General features: G+C 37.4%; 1 protein-coding gene across 2 annotated transcripts in view; it reads left to right on the forward strand.

Annotated features, from left to right (window-relative positions):
• Positions 1-18,458, forward strand: part of tnpo1 (transportin 1) — a 37,977-nt gene that overhangs the window by 8,329 nt on the left and 11,190 nt on the right. For both annotated transcript variants that reach the window (XR_012355576.1, XM_073839676.1), the window contains exons 5-18: positions 8,870-9,003; positions 9,757-9,838; positions 9,987-10,109; positions 10,491-10,609; positions 10,699-10,759; positions 11,687-11,858; positions 11,958-12,110; positions 12,694-12,919; positions 13,063-13,234; positions 13,607-13,693; positions 14,931-15,038; positions 15,662-15,820; positions 16,315-16,402; positions 18,036-18,134. Coding sequence is in view for 1 of the 2 variants with exons in the window: in XM_073839676.1 (XP_073695777.1) it covers positions 8,870-9,003; positions 9,757-9,838; positions 9,987-10,109; positions 10,491-10,609; positions 10,699-10,759; positions 11,687-11,858; positions 11,958-12,110; positions 12,694-12,919; positions 13,063-13,234; positions 13,607-13,693; positions 14,931-15,038; positions 15,662-15,820; positions 16,315-16,402; positions 18,036-18,134 (1,783 nt within the window). In the remaining variant the exon portion in view is untranslated. The remainder of the gene's footprint in view (positions 1-8,869; positions 9,004-9,756; positions 9,839-9,986; positions 10,110-10,490; positions 10,610-10,698; positions 10,760-11,686; positions 11,859-11,957; positions 12,111-12,693; positions 12,920-13,062; positions 13,235-13,606; positions 13,694-14,930; positions 15,039-15,661; positions 15,821-16,314; positions 16,403-18,035; positions 18,135-18,458) is intronic.

Raw genomic sequence — 18,458 nt, forward strand, 5'->3', positions numbered from 1 at the left:
ATTTTATGTCTTTTATATGAAATCTTATTCAGGTCAGTACTAAATAAAAAATAATGCACATCCCTTTAAAATTCTCTGATATGTTCTCTGATAATTAGGTATTAATAGTGATAATTCTGACATGGTATGGATGTGAATGCACTATAAATCCTATATTTTGCTCTGATAGAATGCCCAGAAGCTACAACCGGATCAATCAGTTTCAAAAGTTTGTAATAATGCATGCATCATTTTGTCTTTGTAATTTGGGCAAAGGAAACAAGTTCTTAAAATAGCCATTCGATTCCAGAGTGCTGTGTAGTCACTGGAGGCTGTCCAACACTAGTATATTAAAAGTGTCTTTGTTTGAATCATTATGTATGTTCTCTGAAAGTAAATGTTTTGTCTTAAAACTAAAAAGAAGAAAACACTGAGCCTATGGCTGAGACTTCTGGTTCAACATCCGCTATAGGGTAGTAGTAAACGGTAAAACTGCTTGCACTACAAACCAGTGTGTTCATAATTAGGATAACACATTAAAATAATATGGGTTATAAGCTGTAATAATAACATGATTAATAACCTGCTTTGTACAGCTAAAAATAACTGGACATGGATGAGACTGGAAGCCAGACCCATACAATTTACAAATGGCTATTACTGGAAGAAAAAGGTGGATAAAGAATATTATTATTCTTAATATTGAAGTAATTTTATATATGTGCATTTAAACAAATTTGTTTTGCTGACGCATGCATGTAAAACTCCTTGTGAATTCCATCTGGACTTGAGGCTAAGAAGGCGAAGTCTTGGCATTAGATCAGTACATAAACCCATGAACACACAAACCTATCTCTGCTTAGTTGATGGATAGTTTAAGTTTGCATTTTGGAGATTTGGCCTGTAAACTAGAGGGGTGTTTTGTAAACTTCACTTTCTGGTTTATGTCCCATGACTTTCCAAGCAGTGTTTTTGTTTGGATTGAGCAGAAATACAGGGCTATGACTCCTAGTGAATACATCTTGAGATGCTTTTTTTATGTACCTGCGTGCAGTAATGGAGTAAATTCTGTTTTATACACCCACACACGTGAACAAAGAGACTGTGAACTCAGAGTGCGCGCAGTACAATGCTCTGCCCTGTGTGACTGCAAGACTCTTGCTGAGCAGGCTTGTTAGCACAGATTGAGGTCAGTTATTTTCTACTGTAGAGATCAGATGTGATCACAACTGATCATAGACGCGTCAGGAGACGGTGCACACTTTCAGACTGTCACATCTTTTTCCTACATGCAGTGTCCGTCAGAGGTCACCACTGAAAATATGAATGAATATGACCAGTTTAAACCTGCAAATGAAGTTTTATGATTTGGAAGTGCTATGACATAAAAAGAGGAATAGCTATGTGAAATTCTGCACTATTTGTAGGTTGCTAATCAAATGTAAATGAGTGACATTAACTGTAAACTGTTGTTTTCAGATTATTAATTTTTTTTACATTTATTTATTTATTTATTTATGTATTATTGCACACCACTTTTCAAAAATTTTGGGTCAGTAATATACATTTTTAAGAAACAAATACTTTCATGCAGCAAGGATCAAAAGTGACAGTATGGACAGATTTAGGACTTGTCCAGATTACCTGTAATTAGTTACTACACAGCTCTGTATGTGTGTGTGTGTATACATAATAATAAATTATTCATAATTTAATTGATTCTCCCTAATTCTTTCTAAATTTTCCTTAAAAATATGAGATTTTAAAATAAATATTTTAATTATCACATTTGCGTGTTCATTGGTTCTCTGGCGCTGGCTGTAGTCAAACAAATAAAATATTAGTTTTTTTAATGATTTATTTAATTATTAGCTTTTCAATAAGCTCATAAACCCCCTGCAGTTCCCTTACAAACACCAGTTTGAGAAACCGTGACATAATATGATGTTTAATGCACTTCATGTTATTAATAACAACATATGGAATACATTTACTTCCTCTTTGTATTTTTATGTTGATATGGTACAAGATTATCCAATCTAAATCAATGTGATAAACGACTTAGATCAAAAGTAATCTAAAAGTAATCTGAAAGAAGTCTGATTATATTACCTAAAATGTGTAATGTAATGGATTAACGGATTTTTGTCATGTAATTTGGAATCAGTAACGGATTACAATTTGCAAGTAATTTACCCAGCTCTGTGTGTGTGTGTGTGTGTGTGTGTGTGTGTGTGTGTATGTATATATATATATACAGTCAAGCCCGAAATTATTCATACCCCTGGCAAATTCTGATTTAAAGTTACTTTTATTCAACCAGCAAGTTTTGCATGTCTCCACTGGTATTTTTGCCCATTCATCTTTAGCGATGAGCTCCAACTCTTTCAGGTTGGAGGATCTCCTTGCCATCACCCTGGTCTTTAGCTCCCTCCACAGATTCTCAATTGGATTTAAGTCAGGACTCTGGCTGGGCCACTGCAAAATGTTAATGTTTTTGTCTGCTAACCATGTCTTTCACTTTTGCTGTGTGTTTTGGGTCGTTGTCATGCTAAAATGTCCACTGGTGCCCAAGGCCAAGTTTCTCTGCAGACTGCCTGATGTTGTTGTTGAGAATTTTGATGTATTGCTCCTATTTCATGGTGCCGTTTACTGTGATTATGTTTCCTGGTCAACTGGCTGAAAAACACCCCCAAAACATTAGGTTCCCACCCCCATGTTTGACAGTGGGGATGGTGTTCTCAGGGTTGAAGGCTTCTCCTTTTTTATGCCAAATGAAGGCTATATCACTGTGGCCATAAGTCTTCTTCTTTGTCCAGATGAGCATTTGCGAAGGCCAAGCAGGCTTTTGTGTGCCTTATCTGGAGAAGTGGTGTCCTCCTTGGTCTGTGTCCGTGGAACCCAGCGGTGTGCAGTGTCAGTTGAACTGTCTGCTTTGAGATGTTGCCACCAGCAGAGCCCAGATTCATCAGGATGGCCTTGGTGGTGATCCTTGGATTCTTTTTTACCTCTCTCACTATCCTCCTGGCCAGCACAGGTGTCACTTTTGGCTTCCGACCATGTCCTCTGAGATTTTTCACAGTGCGGAACGTCTTGTATTTTTTTTATTTTACATTGCACTGTAGCCACTGGAACTTCCAAACATTTAGATATGGTCTTATAGCCCTTTCCTGACTTGTGAGCAGCCACAATGCGCAGCCGCAGGTCCTCAGTGAGCTCCTTTGTCTTAGTCATGACTGTCCACAAACCAACAGCAGAGAGCTTCTGTTTTTCACCTGTTGAGTTGATTAAAACAGCTGTTCCCAATAAATCAGGGTAATTAGGATGCTTTAGAACAGCTTGGACTATTTGGAATGGTATAGAACTTTGGATTTCCCCATGCCACTTTTTGTTCAAATGTAAATAAAAGCTGAGAAATATTTTTTTCCACAATGATGCCTCTTGTACATCGAACATCGTCTTATTATCTTTTGGAAGAAGCCTGTGTCATTTCCGGTAAAAAAAAAAAAAAAAAAAAACTTGCTGGTTATGGGACATATATATGTGTGTGTGTGTGTGTGTGTGTGTGTGTGTATAATAAATATATATATATATATATATATGTATTACAATGCAGTGCATATATTTAATTTGTAATAACCTTTCACAATATTACTAAATATGTTACAGTATTTACAGTATTTTAAACTACATAAATCTTGGCAAGCATTTTTACAATATTAGTTTTACCCCCTTTTGATTTGACTGTTTTACCTAGATTTTTCCTCGTTACTGTTTTACAAATACTTTTTCTTGTTTTTGATGTGTCAAATTAAGTGCATATTACATTTCTTGGGGCGTGTGTGGAATGTCACACCCTCTGCCTGTAATGATTGGCAAATCCTCAGACGGCATGTGGTCTGACTACGTAGAATATGTGTCTATAATTAGTAGTGTGTGTGCACCTGAAAAATGCAGTTACATAAAAGTAACTTATGAGGAAACTCTCACACACCCAGGCTATCTTCAAATGGCATGCTGAGTAAGAGAATCATACGCCAGTCTTCTACAGCCATGAATGTTCACCTCAAGCTCAACTGTTTGAAGCATGCTGAGCGCCGGGCCAGAGACATTATAAGGGGAAAGAGACAGACAACTCTTTGATAAATGACCAGGCGAAATATTAAGACTCAACGTGGTTATTCTTAGTGTGACTTAGTAGTTAATTTACTCTAGAATGTGCATTAACTGCCTGGAAAATACAATATTTCAGTGTTATTTAGGCTAAAGAAGAAAAATGACGGCACTTATAAAATTGTAATGCTTATTTAAAATGTATTATTTAGATAAACACTTGAATTTTTATCTTTTGTGCAAGTAGATGCGCCTATAGATCCCTGTGAGCGTTACCAAGTTTGAACTGACTTGGCCTGAAGGAACGTTGAACAAGGTCATGAGTTTAATTCAGCAGACATATAAGTGGTAACATAATCAGCAGACAACCTAGCTGTGCGTGTGTTAAAGGGAGAAAGCATCCATGCACCGCTGTGATCCTCTGGTTTGGTTGTGGCATGCGGGTCCTCATATTGCTATATGAAGGCTGAAGCAGTTGAGAGACATTTCCAGAATGTAAGGGATGACTTTATTTAGCTTGGGGGCATAGAGCGGTTTTGGTCTCTGTAATGGGTTTAATGTGCAGGGATGACATGTGTTATCTTGTTTATATGGGTAAGATGTTCTTGACCTTTGAATCATAGTTTATTGGCTTAAAGTGGCCACAGCCCACACTGGCCAATATATGAGCGCACGTTTACTGTACAGCTGGTCTGACCAAAGGTCATTGTTTGTTTATTTAATGATATCCAGGACAGTGTCTTTGTGTGTGTGAGTGTGTGTGTATATATAATAGATATATATGGAATAACTATTGTTATAGTCGATAATGTTTTGACCTTGAAAGACTGGAGGCTTCCTCTGTTGTTTTTTCTCTAGCTCAAAATGTGCCATTTCCAACCAAGTGCAAGCTGACAGTGGAGACAGTTGCCATAGCGACAGCCGAGCCAGACAGCTCGTTGCCAAGGCGCTGTTTGTGCTCGTGACCTGATTAGAATCCTTACAGGTGGAATGTCTGTAAGATCGGGAGGAAGCTTGATGTGTTGGATGGGTCCTTCCGCTGCAGGGTCTGGCTTTGGTTTTGTTCTCCATCAGATTCTTTTTTGTGCTATTTTGTGGGTGTGAATTCTATATTTACATTTACATTTATTTGTTTAGCCAATGGTTTTGTCCATGGTGACTTGGTAAATGTGAAATGCAATAAGCAGTTCATCTTAAGGCGGCACTAGAAACACTAAGTTTCTAGCATTGTCCAGAAAAGCTTTTTTTTTTTTCACCTCACAGAAAAGATTTCAGCTGTTTCTTGGAGACTGTCCAGGATTTGGCTGGTGTGGCTGTTAATTAAAACATATTAAATTATAAATAATATAATTATAAATTGTATAAATAATAATATTATATAATAAATATAATATAAATAATATTAAACTGTATGAAAATCTATAGTCTGAGGGTGCAAAAAAATCTAAATATTGAGAAAATCACCTTTAAAGTTGTCCAAATGTTATTCTTAGTTTTTAGCAATGCATATTACTAATAAAAAATTAAGTTTTGATATATTTACGGAAGGAAATGTACAAAATATCTTCATGGAACATGATTTTAATATCCTAATATCCTAATGATTTTGGCATAAAAGAAAAATCGATCAATTTGACCCATACAATGTATTTTTGGCTATTGCTACAAATCTACCTGTGCCACTTAAGACTGGTTTCGTGATCCAGGGTCACATATTTTATTTACTTTATAGATAAAATTTGTTAAAAATTCAGGTGCGACTTGTGACAGTCATCAGTGCTCATCGGATCTCATAAATCAGTGGAAAATGAATAGGAATTATCATTCTGTTTAAAGAAATGTGAAGTAAACATATGTAAATATATCAATATTTCTTCAAGTATGCACATTTTGAACTATAAGCCCTAATGTACGCTGTTCAATGAAGCTATGTGAACACAAATGAACACAGCAGACATGACTGAATGTAAATGTGTTAATCTATTCAAAATATTATAGTTATATTTTTATTGATCAAATATCTAAACTATCGAACCAAAAAACTAATATTGAGTTTTTAATCTTTCTAAGGGCACACGCAGTTTGTCTAGATCAAGTTGAAGTATGATGTTTTAGCAGCCGACAATTTTTGTTGATAATTTTATTTTTATATATTTTCTAACTGGTACTTTTTCCTTTGTACAGTATATAGTTAATATATACAGTGTATAGTTAATAATAATAGTACTAGTACTAATAGTTTTCATGTTAGCTAGTATTGTCTATATATGTGTTTTGTAATAAGTCTATGAACCTGTTTAGTAGGCTCATAGCTAGACCTGTAGTGCTTACTTAACAGATGACTGACCAAGAAACCCGTGAAGATTCCTGTTTTTTTACGCTGAGCATTTATTTCCTGTGTCTGTTAAAGGGATAGTTCACCCAAAAATTAAAATTAATTGTCATTAATTACTCACCCTCAAGTCGTTACAAACTGTAAGACCTTCGTTCATCCTCAGAAACAAATTAAGATATTTTTGATGAAATCCGAGAGCTTTCTGACCCTGCATAGACAGCAACGCAACTACCACGTTCAAGGCCCAGAAAGGTAGTAAGGACATTGTTAAAATAGTCCATTTTCGGGTTCAGCCGTAATTTTATGACGCTATGAGAATACTTTTTGCGCAAAACAAAGACTTTATTTAACAAACGTCTTGAACGTGGTAGTTGCTGTCAGTGCAGGGTCACTCAAAAAGCTCTTGCATTTCATCAAAAGTATCTTAATTTGTGTTCTGAAGATGAACAAACGTCTTACGCAGGGGTCCCCAAACTAAGGCCCGGGGGCCGGATGCGGCCCGCCCCCACATTTGGACTGGCCCTCTGAACAATGCCAGAGACATATTTCGAAAATGTAATTTTAAATATGTTTTACTTATATCATGTTGGTATTTGATAAAAAAAATTGGCTTTCAAACTAAAATTTCCCTTAGTTATTAACATAGCCTAATTATTTGTTAAATTCACCAACAGAATGGTACATTCAACGTAATGTATCATCGCAATCGAACGGGTGATGCACAAGGCAGCTAGAAAATTCAGAGCGATGACAAAATGACTCGATAGCATTTGAGGAATTTGACGTGTGATTCAAAAAACACAGTGGACCAACACCAACAGATGACATTACACCCCAAATCATGACAGACTGTGGAAACTTAACACTGGACTTCAAGCAACTTGGGCTGTGAGCTTCTCCACCCTTCCTCCAGACTCTAGGACCTTGATTTCCAAATAAAATACAAAACTTGCTTTCATCTGAAAAGAGGACTTTGGACCACTGGGCAACAGTCCATTTATTCTTTTCCTTAGCCCAGGTAAGACACCCCTGATGTTGTCTGTGGTTCAGGAGTGGCTTAACAAGAGGAATACGACAACTCTAGCCAAATTCCTTCACATGTCTGTGTGTGGTGGCTCTTGATGCCTTGACCCCAGCCTCAGTCCATTCCTTGTGAAGTTCACCCGAATTCTTGAATCGATTTTGCTTGACAAGCCTCTCAAGGCTGCGGTTCTCTCGGTTGGTGTTTTTCTTCTACACTTTTTCCTTCCACTCAACTTTCTGTTAACATGCTTGAATACAGAACTCTTCTTTGACAATGAATGTTTGTGGCTTACCGTTCTTGTGAAGGGTGTCAATGATTGTCTTCTGGATAACTGTCAGATCAGCAGTCTTCACCATTTTGACAGCTTGACGGAAACCTTTACAGGTGTTTTGAGTTGACTAGCTGATTGGAATGTCACCATATTTGAATTTGTTGAGATAGCGAATTGGTGGGCTTTTGTTAAATGTGAGCCAAATCTTCAAAATTAAAAGAACCAAAGACTTAAACTACTTCACTCTGTGTGCATTAAATTTGTTTAATACACAAGTTTCACAATTTGAGTTGAATTACTGAAATAAATGAACTTTTCCATGACATTCTAATTTGAGATGCACCTGTATATCTTTTGAAAAAAAAAAAGATCATTTGTATGTGTGGTGCTTAACAAAATAATAAACTATTCTAGCATTAAAAGGTATAAAAAATACAGGTAAAATCATAATAAAATAATAATAATAATAGTAGTCAGTCCGGCCCATGGAATTTTCTTTTATTAACCAACCCGGCTCCCCATTAAAGAAAAGAAAATTATGTGGCCTGCTCAGAAAAAAGTTTGGGGACCCCTGGTCTTACGGGTTTGGAGCGACATGAGGGTGAGCAATTAATGACAGAATGTTCATTTTTGCGTACACTATCCCTAAGGTGTTGTTTAAATGTTGAATTGTATCCTTGATTTCAGAGTTGATTGTTTTTACATTTCGCTGTCTAGTTACTTATTAAATATTATTTAATTATTATCTTGTCATCTCTGCCATGGCTTCCCTTACAATATTTCCCATGTTCTGCTTTCTTCTTCCCTCGAATTAACCTACAGCTGTTTTTGGCTGTCTGCATTGGATTAAATCTGCATGTCACCCTCGGTGTACGCACTCCATGAGCCAGCTGTGAGCTTGAGGCAACAGCAGAAGTATTCTACTTTATTTTTTCAGTCGCGCTGGCTGCACGTCAAGCCGAAAATAGAAATGGAGTGTCTATCAACTGAAGGCCTCAGTGTCACTGCGTGACAGTCATGACTGGTTGTGACAGTTTGATTGATTGTAATGAAAGCCTTCTAGATTAAAAATTTGAGGTTGTTCAGTGAGAAGGGAAAATGTGTATGATTTGTCTGTGACAAATTCCTTCTGTGTTTGTCTTTTCAGGGGGCCTTCGGAGCTCTGCAAAAGATCTGCGAGGACTCTGCTGAGATCCTGGACAGTGACATGCTGGACCGCCCACTCAATGTTATGATCCCTAAGTTCCTGCAGTTCTTCAAGCACAGTAGCCCCAAGATCAGGTAAGATAAGCCTGCATTCCCTTATGGAATGCAAATGTTTGAAACTGTGAGAGGATGTTACTTATAATTAATTCGTTTAGACAGAGAATGTCATGATATCAGACTTTCACTTTGTTTTCTTTTTTGGCTAATGAATCACACTCACAATACTTCAAAAGTGTAGAGAGGTGGAGAGAGAGTAGACTAGTCTTGTAAACTTCAAATTTTTCAAATTCCAGAAATACTTCCAACACTGCGTCTTGATTTTGTCTGGTTTCTCTTACAACATAATTTTTGTGTGACAGTAGTAGCTGCATGCTACATAGTTGCCATCTGCCAGCCTTGAAGGAATAATTCTGGCATTAGTTACTCACCCTCATGTCGTTCCAAACCTGTGAGACCTCCTTGGAACACAAATTAGGATATTTTTGATGGAATCTGAGAGCTTTCTGAACCTGCATAGACAGCAATGCAGCTACCATGTTCAAGGCTTAGAAAGGTTTTTGTGTTTTGAAGATGAACGAAGGTCTTATAGGTTTGGAACGGCGTGAGTAATTATTGACAGAATTTGTATTTTTGGGTGAACTATCCCTTTAGGATTCAATACCACCAGCTCCTGTGTTTGGTTGCCAACAAGTTAATAGTGCTAGACTGTTTATTTTTTTTTTAAATATCACCATGATTGTCCATAGCAGTAATACTAATTTAGACTATTACTTGTTGAGCAGTTATTCTGACTTGTCTGATATATATACTGTGCTTGTTGTCTTGTAGGTCTCATGCCATTGCCTGTGTGAACCAGTTCATCATCAGCAGAACACAGGCCCTTATGCTGCACATAGATCCTTTCATTGAGGTACCACCTATAAAACCAGTCAAAAATGAGAAATCCATTATGATTTACTCATTATTCCAGATCCCAGTTTTGAGGAAATTGTGTCATTATTTAGTTCTAAGAAGTAAAAGTGTTTTTTTTTTAATGTGTGTGTGTCTTTGTGCCACAGAACCTGTTTGCGCTGGCAGGTGATGAGGAGCCCGAAGTGAGGAAGAATGTTTGCAGAGCTTTAGTCATGCTTTTGGAAGTCAGATTAGACCGTCTCCTTCCTCACATGCACAACATTGTCGAGGTTAGATCACGCCTTCTGCAATCCCTCATAAAATGTAATATAACTAAACTATTACATGATTGCTGAAAATGAGAACTTAAATCATCAACTGTCTTCTATAACTTAGTAAATGTGTTTTGATAAATTTGGTAAGAAAATCACAGGGAGGCAAAGTGAAGCAACAGCAGCCTCTTGTGGACTTTATTTAACTAGTTTGGTAAAAGTAGAAACAATGAGCCTTTTCATGAAATACAAGTGTAGTTTGTACATAAAATTATGTTACATTCAGGGGATTTTTGCAAAGAATTACTTTTCGAGCAGTTTACACAAATATGTTTTGTGTTCAGGTTTCACGAATAAGGGCCAATGTCTTTATACTTACAGCCCTTTTCTATATTTCAGTACATGTTGCAGAGGACACAAGATCAGGATGAAAATGTCGCTCTGGAAGCCTGTGAATTTTGGCTCACACTTGCCGAGCAGCCTGTGTGTAAGGAGGTTCTGTGTGGACACCTGCCCAAGTAAGCATGTGCAAACAGTGTCCTTTTGATTAAAAAGAAACCATCAACACAACGATCAAGATAAGTCATGATTTTTTTTTTCATCACAGATTGACACCAGTTCTTGTGAATGGAATGAAATACTCTGAGATTGACATAATCCTGTTGAAGGTCAGTTTCTCGCTTTGGTTCTAAAGCTTTGTTTTGATACTTTTTCATATTCCCCCCTAAATATAAAAAGTAAAAGATAAAACACCTGTGATTTGCTATTGAGTTCATACACACAGCAAACATATGATTTGGTTACGATGCTCAACCACATTTTAAAAGGCCACATTGTCAGTTTGTTTAGATTTGTTTATCTATTAGCGCTTACGAGGACATCGGATGCAAAATCTACTTACATGGTGTTTGCCTTAAATGTGTTTTAGCAGTGTGTGGACACAACCACCCTACAATGATAAAAAAAATACATTCACCCTTTTTTTTTTTTTAAATCCTCAAAAAGCCTAAACGGTCTCAGTTATCAAGCGTTTTGATTTTCTGAGCAGTCTGATGTTGTACTGCTCAGGCTCCGCCCACAACTGCTGACGGACTGTCTTGTATTAGCATATTTACATCCTCAGCCAGTTGTCCGCTGTCGACTGTTTTCTCCACGCTCAAAGAGCTGTAGCGACAACAATATCCTATAAGCAATGCAGGTGTTTTGTAGTTGGATGTAAAAGTGAACATAAGTCTTCATTTTCTCCCGACCACTGAGGACGCAGTGGATTAGTTTTGTTTTTGATGGTAACGCACCACCGAATACACCAAAAAAGGAAGAGGGGGTGGAGTAAGCAGTAGCTCATTATCATTTAAAAAGACATGAACCAAAATGAGTCGCTGTGAACAGAGCTGTTTTTGACAAGGTAAAAAGTGTGTTGCTTTATATGACCATTGAGGAATTTTAACCAAAGTATGTTGCAGACATTTCATGAAGACCCTAAAGAATCATACCAACTTGTGGAAAATAGGCATCCTATGTCCCCTTGAAGCAAAAACAAATTATACGTTTTGGCCAATAAAAAGAATACCTCTTAATATGTTAATGATTTCCAGGGTGACGTTGAAGAGGATGAAGCAATCCCAGACAACGAGCAGGACATTCGCCCAAGGTTTCATCGCTCACGCACTGTGGCCCAACAACACGAGGGGGGAGACTCTATTGAGGATGATGAGGATGATGAAGATGATTTGGATGATGACGAAACCATCTCAGATTGGAACCTGAGTAAGAAACATGACACAGACTCAGCCAAGTCTTCAACTTCTTTGAAATGTACATTTAAGACGTTTGCATTTGTTTAATTATTTCTTCTGCTGTGTGTAGGGAAATGTTCTGCAGCTGCGCTAGATGTCCTGGCGAATGTTTTCAGAGATGATTTGCTGTTGCATATTCTTCCTTTACTGAAAGAACTACTGTTCCATCCAGAGTGGCTTATTAAAGAGTCTGGCATACTTGTACTTGGAGCCATTGCTGAAGGTATTTGAAAATTTCCCTTGAATGCATTAAATATTTCACTCATTGCATAAGCATTAGCATTTAAAAAGGGAACCTTGGACTTATCTTCACTTCTGTTTAAAAGTTTGCAGTCAGTGTGATTTTTCATCGTAGTTTCTTATGTTCACCAAGGCTGGATTTAATTTTGATCATAAATACATAGATGCAGTAATGTAAAGTTGGGTTGATTAATATATTTAATTAATATATTTGTGAAAATCATGATTAAAAAAAAAAAAAAAAAAAAATGAAATTTTAGGTAACATTCAAATGCCTTTGCTGTTATGTTTAATTAATTTAGTGCTTCTTTTCTGAATAAAATAATTCATTACTTTCAGAATACAACTATGTCTTATATGAAATGGTTAACACTTTAGTTTACAGTGTTTATGTTACACATATTGGACATTAGTGTAAATAATTGCTTTATTTTTTTAAAGTAATGACACACCAAATTATAGTTAATTACAATTATTATATTAGTAAATAAGATGTGACCTTTAATCTTTTATTCGATTTAATGATTCTTTTTTTAAATGAGGAGTATTTTCTTCTCTTGCTTTAGGTTGTATGCAGGGGATGATCCCCTACTTGCCAGAGTTGATTCCTCATTTAGTACAGTGTTTGTCTGATAAGAAGGCATTGGTTCGATCCATCACTTGCTGGACTCTCAGCCGCTACGCACACTGGGTTGTTAGTCAGCCCCCCGACACCTACCTCAAACCGCTCATGACTGAACTGCTCAAACGGATACTTGACAGCAACAAGCGTGTCCAAGAGGCCGCCTGCAGGTGAACATGCACCGCACTGTTGTGCTGCTTGATAGTATATGTATAGACATGGAATCCTGTTTAAAGACCGTTTTGTTAACTGAGATGTCTTTTTAGCTTTCTTTCAACTCTTTTAATCTCTGACTCTCACTTTCCTCCCACAGTGCCTTTGCTACCCTTGAAGAGGAGGCTTGCACTGAGCTGGTGCCGTACCTTGCTTATATTTTGGACACGTTGGTATTTGCTTTCAGTAAATACCAGCACAAGAACCTTCTCATCCTCTATGACGCCATTGGGACTCTGGCTGACTCTGTGGGCCACCATCTGAACAAACCAGTAATTGCACAATCAAATACACACAAGCACCTTGTGTGTCTTGCACACATCTTCATCTTTCAAACCCATACAGCAGAGGTAGAATGTGCTTTTAAAGCAGCATTCTAACTGATATTAAACCTCATGGAGTCTCACAATATTTCCTGTAAAAATTAAAAACAGCTCAGACACACACAAATATTTGTGTTTAATTACAGTTACCTTTTTGTAATTGGTTAAAGTACTTACAAAATAAAAAGAATGACATAATTCTAGTTCGAAATTTAGTATTTCTCTTTGTCTGCCATATTGGGTTGTTGTTTTTTTAGTGATTGACTGTGTATGTTTAATAAACACATGTATGACAACTGTGCATTTGTGTTCTGTGTGCAGGAATATATTCAGATGCTGATGCCTCCATTGATTCAGAAATGGAACCAGCTAAAAGATGAAGATAAAGACCTTTTTCCCTTACTGGAGGTAGTTATCCAACATTTCATTTATATAAACTGCCAGATTTTTTTAAAGGATTACTCCACTTCCAAAATAAAAATGTCCTAACAATTTGCTCAACCCATGTTATCCAAGATATTTATGTCTTTCTTTCTTCAGAAATTAAGTTTTTTTGAGGAACCATTCCAGGATTTTTCTTCACATAGTGGACTAATGGTGCTTAACAGATTGAAGGTTAAAAATGCAGTTTCAATGCAGCTTCAAAGGGCTCTGCACAATCCCAGCTGAGGAAAAAAGGTCTTACCTAGCAAAACGATCAGTCATTTTCTAAAACTTTTTAACCATAAATGCTTGTCTTGTCTAGCTCTGCTGTGTGCATGTGTACTCTGTGTATTCCGGTTTCAAGACAGGGTATGTTGAAAAACTCCCATCTCATTTTCTCGTCCTTTTTTTGTAAAGGGCATTTGACCTTCTTTGCACGTTCACTTTGTAAACACTGGTTCGGTGCTTCAGCAGCAATGTAGGACAATTTTGAAGTTAAAGGACAAAATGAGTTGGGAGTTTTTTGACCTACTATAACTGTCTTGAACTGGTGTGCACAAAATACACATGTGCATCACAGAGCTAGACAAGATGAGCATTTGAGGTTAAAAAGTATATAAATTGTACTTTAAATAACCGATCGTTTCGCTAGATAAGACCCTTATTCCTTGGCTGGGATCCGTTTGTAGCTGCATTGAAACTGCATTTTTAACCTTCAGTCTGTTGAGCACCATTGAAGTCCACTATATAGAGAGAAATCCTAGAATGTTTTCCTCAAATAACTTAATTTCTTTGTGACCGAAGAAAGAAAGCCATGGACATCTTGGATGATGTGGGGGTGAGTAAATTATCAGGACATTTTTATTCTGGTAGTGGAGTAATCCTTTAAGGAAATTAATACTTTCAGTCAGCAAGGGCAGTTTAAATCAATCAGAAGTGACAATAAACACATTTATAATGTTACAAAATATATTGCAGATAAATGCTGTTCTTTTCAACGTACTATTCATCAAAGAATCTTGAAAAAATTTATCCACTTTCAAAAAAATCTTACTGAACCCAATCTTTTGAACAGTAATGTATGTGTGCACAAATAAACAACTACTGTTATTATTTTACAAAATATTAGTATTGTTCTGAATCCATCATGTATGTACCCGATTATGGCTCAACAGACAAGCAAAAATCTCCATTATCATTCTATGTTGATTTATTTTTTTAGTGTCTCTCGTCTGTGGCCACTGCCCTGCAGAGTGGCTTTCTGCCATACTGTGAACCTGTCTACCAGCGCTGTGTCAACCTCGTCCAGAAAACACTTGCCCAGGCCGTGGTGAGAAGCCACACACACACACACACACACACACACACACACACACACACACACACACACACACACACACACACACACAGAGCCCCTCATCTCTCTGTAATACTGTCAGCTTAAAATGATAGTTCACCCAAAATGAACATTCTGTCATTAATTACTCACCCTTGTGACTTCCAAACCCGTAAGACCTTTGTTCATCTTTGGAACATGTATTAAGATATTTTTGATAAAATCCGAGAGCTTTCTGACCCTGCATGGATGACAATGCAACTGACATGTTCAAGGCCAAGAAAGGTAGTAAGGACATTTTTTAAAATATTCCATGTGACATCAGTTTAACCGTAATTTAATGAAGCTACAAGAACACTTTTTGTGCGCAAAGAAAACAAAAATAACAATTCTTCTCTTCCATGTCAGTCTTCGAAACATGTTCAGCTTGTGCATTCTGACATGACAGTGAGCAGTAATTGACAGAATTTAAATTTTTGGGTGAACGATCCCATTTAAGGAAATACTAGAGTGTGGAAAACTTTGCAAAATAAGAAATGCTTATAATTTAGAATCAAAACAACGATTGTTTTATCCATCATGGTGAATATCACATGATGTCTTTCTCTGTCTCACAGCTCCACCAAAATCAGCCGGAGTTTTATGAGGCTCCTGATAAAGACTTCATGATTGTGGCTCTGGATCTGCTCAGTGGATTAGCGGAGGGTCTTGGAGGGAACATTGAACAGCTGGTTGCTCGTAGCAACATTCTCACTCTAATGTACCAGTGCATGCAGGTAACTATAGAGCATAGCACGGCATTGTAGCACCAATGTTTAACCTTATATAATCTGTTCTATTTTAATACACTTTAAAAATGTAATGTATTGCTGTGATGGCAAACTGAATTTTCAGCAGCCAATAATCCAGTCTTCAGTGTCACATGATCCTTTAGAAATCACTTTGATATGCTGATTTGCTGCTCAAACATTTCTTATTACTATCAGTGTTGAAAACACTTGTGTCTAAACCATTGTACATTTGTGTCAACATGAGTGCACAGTAAGTTCTAGCTGCAGCTGTTTTCCACTGTATCTAGGTGACGACTGAGGTGGAGTAGAAAACATCTTCTCTGTATAATGTATTTGTCCCTCTGGATTTACCAGCAAATCTTTACATGCACAGAACAACAGATGCCAATAATGTTAACTCAAAAAATAAAAAATCAGAAAAACAGCAGCTATGAGAAATGTAATGTAACAATGCTAATCTAAACATTGTATTTTCTCAGGATAAAATGCCAGAGGTCCGGCAGAGTTCTTTTGCTCTGTTGGGAGATCTGACCAAAGCCTGCTTCCAGCATGTCAAACCTTGCATTGGTAAGCAGTTAAACATACAGTGAGAGCCAAAAATTATTTCATCCCCTGCTGATTTTGTACGTTTGCCCACTGACAAAGAAATGATCAGTCTATAATTTTAATGGTAGGTTCATTTGAAAATTGAGAGACAGAATAACAACAAAAAAATCCAGAAAAAGTATTTGACCCCTTTGCAAAACATGACTTAATATTTGGTGGCAAAACCCTTGTTGGCAATCACAAAGCTCAGACGTTTCTTGTAGTTCGCCACCAGGTTTGCGCACATCTCAGGAGGTATGTTGTTCCACTCTTTGCAGATCCTCTCCAAGTCATTAAGGTTTCAAGGCTGACATTTGGCAACTTAAACCTTCAGCTCCCTCCATAGATTTTCTATGGGATTAAGGTCTAGAGACTGGGTAGGCCACTCCGTGACCTTAATGTGCTTCTTGAGCCACTTCTTTGTTGCCTTGGCAGTGTGTTTTGGGTCATTGTCATGCTGGAATACCCATCCAGGACCCATCCACAACTTGGTTCTCACCCAAAATTTGACAGTACATGGCCCTGTCCATCGTCCCTTTAATGCGGTGAGGTTGTCCTTTCCCCTTAGCAGAAAAACACCCCCAAAGCATAATGTTTCCACCTCCATGTTTGACGTGGGGATGGTGTTCTTCGGGTCATAGGCAGCATTCCTCCTCCCCCAAACACAGTTATTTGAGTTGATGCCAAAGAGCTTGATTTTGGTCTCATCTGACCACAACACTTTAAGTTTTTCCCAGTTCTCCTCTGAACCATTCAGATGTTCATTGGCAAACTTCAGATGGGCCTGTACAGATGCTTTCTTGAGCAGGGGGACCTTGTGGGCGCTGCAGGATTTCAGTCCTTCACAGTGTAGTGTGTTACCAATTGTTTTCTTGGTGACTATGGTCCCAGCTGCCTTGAGATCATTGACAAGATCCTCCTGTGTAGTTCTGGGCTGATTCCTCACCGTTCTCGTGATCATTGAAACTCCACGAGTTGAGATCTTGCATGGAGCCCCAGACCAATGGAGATTGACAGTTATTTTGTTTTTCTTCCATTTGTGAATAATCGCACCAACTGTTGTCACCTTCTCACCATGCTGCTTGGCAATGGTCTTGTAGCCCATTCCAGCCTTGTATAGGTCTACAATCTTGTCCCTGACATCCTTGGACAGCTCTTTGGTCTTGGCCATGGTGGAGAGTTTGGAATCTGATGGATTGAAAGCTTCTGTGGACAGGTGTCATTTATACAGGTAACAAACTGAGATTAGTAGCACTCCCTTTAAGAGAGTGCTCCTAATCTAATTTTGTGACCTGTATAAAAGACACCTGGGAGCCAGAAATCTAGCTGATTGATAGGGGATCAAATACTTATTTCACTCATTAAAATGCAAATCAATTTTTAACTTTTTTGAAATGCATTTTTCTGGATATTTTGTTGTTTTGCTGCCTCTCACTGTTAAAATAAACCTACTATTAAAATCATAGACTGATCGTTTCTTTGTCAGTGGGCAAACATACAAAATCAGCAGGGGATCAAATCTTTTTTTTTTTTTGACACTTTCTCAGTTTGATCCATCTATGTTAACCTTCAGGCACTTAAACTTTGTTTGTTTGTGCTAATCTCTCCTCTTTAGCTAACTTCATGCCTATCTTGGGCACAAACCTAAATCCAGAATTGATATCAGTCTGCAACAATGCAACATGGGCCATCGGAGAAATATCCATTCAAATGGGTGAGCGTAAATAGAGATTTTCTTTAAATTTCATTTAATATAAATGACTTTAAATAAAGCAGATTATGCACTAAAAACTCCCACAGTTCATGTTTTCATGTCATTTTAAGTCTTATTTTGACTTGACATAAACTGGTTAGTGGTTATACCTACGTGTGTGAGTTGTTTACTAACTTTTTTTAAATTAGTCTTCCCAATAATGGCATTATATTGTTCATTCAGACTGATTCGCAAACGCGCACAAACACAAGAGGTGGGAACACAATCACAGCCAAACATAATCAGTCATATCCAATCATATCACAATGGAGGCATTGCCTCCTC

Source organism: Garra rufa, chromosome 5, assembly GCF_049309525.1.
Source record: "Garra rufa chromosome 5, GarRuf1.0, whole genome shotgun sequence".
In the NCBI taxonomy this organism is placed as follows: domain Eukaryota; kingdom Metazoa; phylum Chordata; class Actinopteri; order Cypriniformes; family Cyprinidae; genus Garra; species Garra rufa.